The 8,343-nt window shown below is 41.1% G+C and overlaps 1 protein-coding gene across 1 annotated transcript; it reads right to left on the bottom strand.

Annotated features, from left to right (window-relative positions):
- Positions 1-499: 499 nt before the first annotated feature.
- Positions 500-1,477, bottom strand: LOC113266272 (olfactory receptor 1L3-like). The gene has a single exon (XM_026513736.3). The coding sequence runs from the start codon at positions 1,475-1,477 to the stop codon at positions 500-502; it is 978 nt and encodes a 325-aa protein (XP_026369521.3).
- Between the last annotated feature and the right edge of the window lie 6,866 nt (positions 1,478-8,343).

Genomic DNA, 8,343 nt, shown 5'->3' with positions numbered 1-8,343 from the left:
AGGTAATACACACACACACACACACACACACACACACACACACACACCCCAACCATTTGCTAAAAAACTTCTATTTCAGATAGAACAGGGTGGTTATAAATGCAAAACATTTTTGCACATATGTAGATTTCTACATAAATGTACAAAAATTCTCTTGTAATTCAAGTGACCAAACTTGGATGAATTTATAAATGAAGGAAACGTGGGCGGTTCCATATAAATATAGAGGAATAAAGGGAATATGATTTTCTGTAATAGGGAGATACGGAGGTGATCTACATTGTAGCATACATACCAAGACATGGAAGGTACTGTCAACTATGGTATGACAGACACCAGAGGTTGGAAAAGTACAGGGTGCAGCTACAATTGAGCAAGAGTATATTCTTCCAAAATTTTTTTTCTCACATGCTGGTGTGTGTCTGTGCATGTGCGTGCACCTGTGAGTTTGTGCAGGTGTATGTACATGAGCACACACACCCACACCCACACTTTGCAGTCAGGATCCACAGATTTTGTTGGCTCGTGTAGTAGAAAGCATATTCATTTGAGCCTTCATCCTGCTTATCAGTTTCTCTAAGCCCTGTTTCATGTCTTTGTTTCTCAAGCTGTAGATGAATGGATTCAACGTCGATGTCAGTACAGTGTAGATGATTGTTGCTACTCGGTCTTTGACAGTATATCTGGACAAAGGGTGGAAATAGACATAGCCAATACTCCCATAAAACAGAGTCACCACAGTGAGATGGGAGCTGCAGGTGGAGAAGGCTTTGCATTTTCCAGCCACTGAGGGAATGCTGAAGACAGCAGTGAGGGTTCTTAGGTAAGAGATGACAATGCAGATACATGGGGCCATCACAGAAGCCATCCCTTCTGTCATGGCCACAACTTCATTGACAAAGGTAGAAGAACAGGCCAGTTTTAGAACAGGGTTGACATCACAGAAAAAATGTTGAATAACATTTGATGCACAGAAGGTGAGCCGATTCACCAGGAGGATGTGTAGGAGGGAGTGGAGGCAGGAGAAAGTTGTGGAGAAGGCCACTAGCAGCATACAGCGTCTGTGGTTCATCACAGTGACATAGTGGAAAGGGTTACAAATGGCTACATAGCGGTCAATGGCCATAGCTGCCAGGAGATAACTGTCTATGTTTCCAAAGACCAGGAAGAAATACATCTGTGCCAGACATTCAGCATAGGAGATGGTCTTTGTCTCTGATAAGAAGTTCACTAACATCTTGGGGACTACGACTGTTGTGTAGCAGATATCAGCAAAGGACAAGATGCTCAGGAAGAAATACATGGGGTTTTGGAGTTTAGGATCAGAGCGGATAGCCAAGACGATGAGCAGATTCCCCACCAAGGTGACCAGGTACATGATAAGAAAGAGGACAAAGAGTGGCTTCTGGTCCTCTGGACGAGAGGACAGTCCTACAAGGATGAATTCAGAGAGTCTTGTCAGGTTGGACATTCCCATGGACTTGAATGCACCTACAGATGAAAGGTCCTGTCAGTTAATGGTTCTTATGTCATCTAGGACATGCATCTTTCCATCTGGTTCTTACAGTGAGAATGAGCAGTTCTAATAGAGCATTTACTCTAATGTTTTTCTTCCTGAATATGAACAAATCAAAGCCAAAGGTGTATTTTCACTTGTTCTTTTAGAATCTTTGAGATAGAGGTCTGTAGAAAATAGTTTCAACCTGGGAGAAAGAGAGGGAAAGAGACTGAGCATTTGATTACATTCTTCTCCTCCCTACTCTGTGGCTGATAATCACAGGAACCACAGAAGCCACAGAAGGTTCTCAGGTCAGCTTCTCATAAAGATTATTTTGGTTAACTCACATCTAGATAATCATGAAATAGCTATCTCACCTAGTTTGTGGTTGATAAATAACCATCCTTTTAAATCAACAGGCTTCTTTCCACATCATTTGCAATGGAAGCAGGAAAGTCAGTTATTTATTTATTTATTTATTTATTTATTTATTTATTTATAGTGGGGGAGGTGCAGAGTGAGAGGGAAAGAGAGAATCTTAAGCAGGCTCCATGCCCAGCAGAGAGCCACATGTGGAGCTCGATCTCAGGACCCTGAGATCATGACCTGAGCCAAAATCAAGAATCAGATGCTTTTTTTTTGGGGGGGGTTACAAAATGGTGGTTTTTAAAGCAGTGGGACAGGACCCCTGGACAGAAAGAGCTGCTGCACAGGGGTCTTGAGGAGTGGCTTATTTTATATTCAGGAGTTGGGGGAAGTAAAGAAAAGGGTTTCAAAAGAACTTTCATATGCTAAAGAGGACCAACCTTCAAGATACCTACAAGATACCAGATGTCTTGCCATTGTCAAGTTAAAGTTGTTTTCCCCTCTAGCAAGGTATTAACATTAAGATAGTTGGGAGATCCCTGGAAGAATGTCACACTTGTCTCACCCAGGAGTGGGGGGTGGGAGGGAGGTTGCAGGGTGTCAGCTTGTGCTTTGTCTTCGGCTTGCCTTGTGCTCCCTCATCAGAGAATCAGATGCTTTTTTTTTTTTTTTAAGATTTTATTTATTTGACAGAGATAGAGACAGCCAGCGAGAGAGGGAACACAAGCAGGGGGAGTGGGAGAGGAAGAAGCAGGCTCCCAGCAGAGCAGGGAACCCTATGTGGGGCTCGATCCCAGAACGCTGGGATCACGCCCTGAGCCAAAGGCAGACGCTTAACGACTGAGCCACCCAGGCGCCCCTCAGATGCTTAACTGAATGAGCCACCCAGGTGCCCCAGCACAAAAGTCATTTAAAAGAATTGAATTGAATGTTGAATCCAATGTAAACAGAGGGCAAAGAGAGCTGGGGAAGGGAAAGTGAGAGAGGGACTGAATTTGTATGGCTTAGTCCATTGGGAGTCTGCCTTCGGCTCTGGTCCTGATCTCAGTGTTGAGCCCCATGTCGGGCTCCCTCAGCCTGCTGCTCGCCCTTCTTGTGCCCTCTCTCTCTGGCAAATAAATAAATAAAAGTATTAAAAAAAAAGAAAATTCTCTTCCCAAATTTACTTTCTTTGGCTGATAATTCATATCTTTAGGTCAGGGAAATGGAACTCACAGGTTAGACTGGTTAAAGAAAGATTGACTGTAGAGTATAGATATAAAAACTCAACATTTAGCACAGACATAAGTTAGCTCTCTTAGTTAGTGTCCAGTGATGACTAATTATCTGTCTGAGGTCCGATATTCATACCTTCTCACCAGGCATTCTCAAAGTTGACTTCTTACTGGCAAGGACATTGACGTCTCACATCATATATTCATTCCCCTCCCCTCATTTCTGCTCCACGGAATTATTAGTGAAAAAGAAGACAAACTGTGCCAAGAGAGAATACAGAAGATGTGCCTGATTGTAGAAAATCTCCCAAGGCTTCTTAAATCTGAATGCTCCCTTGCATAGATTCTTACATCTTTCCCAATCTATAGATGCTCACAGCCCCTGCTTCTCTCATGGGAGTATCTTCTGATGCTGTGTTACTAAGTCCCTGGTGTTTGGTGGGGGAGAGAGTAAGAGCAGAAACACACATTAACTTTGTGCAGGATTGTCTCCAAGGATTGAGAAGAATTATGTGTGTTCTTCCTCCCTGGGTGGTCCCCCATTCCTCTCCTTGAACGTGTGGGTAGAGTGCAACATCTGTGTAGCCTGGTTTAGGTGTCCAAGATGGACAATAATTTTCTCCTTGGCTCTTGCCACCTCTCTGAGGGCTTATTGGGGGGATGTCCCATGTAGCAGTGAGGACAGAGCTTGGGGGGGGAGGGGCCTAGGAAGAGGGGAGAGAATCCCAAGTAGGCTCTGCATTGAGTGTGGAGCCTGACATGGGGCTTGATCCCACAACCCCAAGATCACAACCTGAGTGGAACCAAGAGTCAGTTGTTCAACTGACTGCACCACCTAGGCACGCCAGAACCAACTTCGGTTTTAATGATATTTTTTATTTTTATTTTTTAGTCTCTATTTCATTCATTTCTGCTGTAATCTTTATTATTTCCTTCCCTCTACTAGCTTTGGGCTTTGTTTGTTTTTATTTTTCTAGGTTTTTTTAGGTGTAAGGTTTGCTTGAGATTTTTTGTTTTGTTTTTTTGAGGTAGGCCTATATTGCTGTAAAGCTCCCTCTTAGAACTGCTTTTTCTGCATCCCACAGATTTTGTACCGTTGTATTTTCATTTTCACTTATCTTCATGTATTTTCTGATTTCCTTTTTTATTAGAATATTCTCGACATAATGAAAATTCAGTAACATATTTTTACAGTGAAATAGTCAACAAAAACTATTTCCTAAACTACCTTCCCTTTTATTCACTGGGCTCTGGAAAGTCAGTAAGCAAGGGCTGGACAGAAGCCACATTAGAAGGTTACTCTTCTGCAGCTGTTGCATTATACTGACAGTCACATTTTAACATAAAGAAGATTTTAGATACAGTAGCTATGGAATAATATAATTCCTAATATCAACTCTATAAAGTAGCAATAACAGAATAAATTTTGCTAGTTTAATCTACTTTGGATATTTATTTACTGAATGTGCATTTCTACATGATGATGATACAGTGATTTCAGCCATCAGGTAAAGTTTTTTTTTTTAATTTAAATTCAACTAGCTAACATAGTACATCATTAGTTTCAGATGTAGTGTTCAATAATTTATCAGTTGTGTATAACACCCAGTGCTCATCACATGATGTGTCCTCCTTAATGCCCATCACCCAGTGACCCCATCCCCCCACCCCCACCCCTCCAGCAACTCTCAGTTTGTTTCCTATAGTTAAGAGTCTCTCATGGTTTTTCACCCTATCTGATTACTTCCTGTTCAGTTTTTGCTTCCTTCCCTTATGATACTCTGCACTGTTTCTTGTATTCCACATGAGTGAAACCGTATGATAATTGTCCTTCTCTGATTGACTTATTTTACTCAGCATAATACTTTCCAGTTCCATCCACCTTGATGTAAATGGTAAGTATTCATCCTTTCTGATGCTTGAGTAATATTCTATTGTATATATATGCCATATCTTCTTTATCTATTCATCTGTCATTGGACATCTGGGCTCTTTCCATAGTTTGGCTATTGTGGACATTGCTACTATGAACATTGGGGTGTATTTTCTGATTTCCTGTTTGATTTCTTCTTTAACACATTGGTTGTTTAGTATCTCTTCCAGTTTTTTTTTTAACTTATATTTGATTTCTAGTTTTACACCATGTGGTCAGAAGAGTTGCTTGATATAATTTCCATCTTCTTAAGTTTGATACCTGTTCTGTGGCCTAACATGTGATCTACTCTGGAGAATGTTCCATGTGCATATCCTACTGTTTGGGGATGGAATATTCTGTTTATATCTGATAGGTTCATCTGGTCTAATGTGTTGCTGAGAGCCACTATTTCCTTATTGATTTTCTGTTTGGATGATATATCCTTTGGTAGAAATGGGATGGTATAGTCCTCTACTATTATTTTATTACTGTCACTTTCTCCCTTATGTCTCTTATATTTGCTTTCTGTATATATGGGTTCCTAATTTGGGTGCTTAGGTGTTTAGAATTGTTATATCCGGGGCGCCTGGGTGGCACAGTGGTTAAGCGTCTGCCTTCGGCTCAGGGCGTGATCCCGGCGTTATGGGATCGAGCCCCACATCAGGCTCTTCCGCTATGAGCCTGCTTCTTCCTCACCCACTCCCCCTGCTTGTGTTCCCTCTCTCGCTGGCTGTCTCTATCTCTGTCGAATGAATAAATAAATAAAATCTTTAAAAAAAAAAAAGAATTGTTATATCCTCTTGTTGGATTGATTCCTTTATCATTATGTAATGCTTTTCTTTCTCTCTTGTTACAGTCTTTGTTTTAATGTCTATTTTGTCTGATGTAAGTATTGCTACCTGGGTTTTAATTTTTCTTCCATTTGCATGAAATATCTTTTTCCATCCCTTCACTTTTACTCTGTGTGTGCCTTTAGGTCTGAAGTGAGTCTCTTAAGCAGTCTGTAAATGGTCTTATTTTGTTTTTATCCTTTTGGTCACCCTATGTCTTTTGATTGGAGTATTTAGTCCATTTACATTTAAAGTGGTTATTGATAGTTATGTACTTCTTGCCATTTTGTTTATTGTTTTCTGCTTGTTTTTGTTTTTTCCTCTCATAATTTCTTACTTCTGCTTATGGCCTTTTCTTTCCACTTAAAGAATTCCCTTTAACATTTTCTGTAAGGCTGGTTTAATGGTGATGAACTTTTTAAACTTGTTTGGGAAACTTTTTTTTTCCTTTCCAAATACTTTGTTTATTTATTCATTCATTCATTGATTCACTTACTTACTTACTTAGAGAATGAGTGCATGCACTGGGGCAGAGGGAGAAGGGGTAGAGGGAGAGGGAGAGAGAGAATCTTAAGCAGGTTCCCTGCCCAGCACAAAGCCTGATGTGGGATTGATCTCATGACCTTGAGATCATGACCTGAGCTGAAGTCAAGAGTTGGATGCTTAACTGACTGAGCCACCCAGGTGCTCCTCCAAAATTTTAAATTCTAGTTAATTAACATATAGTGTAATATTGGTTTTAGGAGTAGAATTTAGTGATTTGTCACTTACATACAACACCCAGTGCTGCTCATAACAAGTGCCCTCTTTAATACCCATTATGTAGGGGAATCTCTTTATCTCACTTTCAATTAAAAATGATAACCTCGTTGGGTAAAATATTCTTGATTGCAGGTTTTTTCCTTTGAGCACTTTGAATATATCATGCCACTTTCTTCTGGCCTGCAATAATTCTGTTGAAAAATCAGGTGATAGCCTTATGCAGTTTTCCTCGTATGTAGCTGTGTTCTTTCCTGTAGCTGCATTTAAGATTCTCTCTTTATAATTACTTTCTGCTGTTTTAATTATTATGTGTTTTGATGTGGACTTCTTAGGTTCATCTCGTTAGGGCTCTCTGTGATTTTTGGACCTGGATGTCGGTTTTCTTTCCCAGATTAGGTAGTTTTTCAGTATTATTTTCAAATAAGCTTTCTGCTTCCTTCTCTGTCTCCTCTTCTGGGATCCCTATAATGTGAAGGTAATTATGCTTAATGATGTTGCAAACTTCCCTTAACCTACTCTCATTTTTTATTATTCTTTTTCTCTATTCAGCTTGGCTGCTTTCCATTACTCTGTCTTCCAGATCACTGATCCATTTTTCAGCATCCTCTAATTTTCTGTTGATTCTTTCAGATATGTATTTTTTTTTAATTTCAGTTATTGCATTTTCAACTCTGGTTGTTTTTAATATCTTCTAACTCTTTGTCGAAGTACTCACTGAGTTCATTCATTCCTTCCTCTAGTCCAGTGGTTATCTTTATGACCATTACTTCTAACTCTTTATCAGGCATATTGCTTATCTTTTTCTGTGATTTTGTCTTCTTCTTTCATTTGGGACATATTCTTTCTCCTTATTTTGTCTAACTCTCTGTGGTTGTTCCTATGTATTAGGTAGGTCAGCCATGTCTCCTGCTCTTGAAAGTAGTGACCTTATATGAAAGAGGTCCTGTGGTGTCATTTACACAGTCTCCCTCTGGTCACTGGAACCAGACACTCCAGCAGTGTCCTGGGAATGGGTTGTGTGTGCTCTCCTGTTGTGCCTGAGCCATGGTTTGCATGGGTATACTGGTAAGTGGCTCTTGCCTTCAGCCCAGCCATCTACAATGTCCTGATTTGCTTGCGGTGGGCATACTGGGCAGGGTTTGCTCCCCATGCTGTTGAGAGGCTTTCTGGTGGGTGGAGTCAGCACTCAGTCTATTTGTTTGCGGTTAATCTCCATCACAGGTACAGGCACACTGAAAGGCAGGGCTGATCTCTGTTCAACCATCTAAGAGGCCTGGCTGCAGGAACTGTGGGTGCACTGGTGTGTGGAGTTATCAACCACGCTCCCCAGGGAAGAGTCAATTTTGAGTGGTTCTAGTCCCAGCCAGGGCTGCCTGCCTGGTGTGTGATGGGGCAGCAGCCACTTTGGGGTGGGTGTGCCTGCCAAGCAGTTGAATTGGGTGATACAGGGCTGCAGGGGAATAGCAGGACAGGATCCATGGTGCTAGCAAGGTGGATGAGGAGTGTTAGAACTGGCTCCTATAAGCATCTGGCTATCTAGACTGAAGGAGGGTAAGAAAAATAGTGCCCTGCCAGCACTTTTGTTTCTGGAGAAATCTCTAACAGATCTGTGCCCCACCAGCTTATGTTCTAAGCTTAGCCAGTTATTTTTCTTCACATATACCCAAGGCTCTTTTCAAACTGCTGTGTCTGTGCTGTGCCTTGGGTTGAGTTATTTAGTCTGTTGGCCTTTTGGTGTGTGTGGGGGAGGGCTTGGTT

This window comes from Ursus arctos, unplaced genomic scaffold, assembly GCF_023065955.2.
Source record: "Ursus arctos isolate Adak ecotype North America unplaced genomic scaffold, UrsArc2.0 scaffold_18, whole genome shotgun sequence".
Classification (NCBI taxonomy): domain Eukaryota; kingdom Metazoa; phylum Chordata; class Mammalia; order Carnivora; family Ursidae; genus Ursus; species Ursus arctos.
The sequence above is the reverse complement of the archived record's forward strand: the minus strand, read 5'-3'. Positions and strand labels throughout refer to the sequence as shown.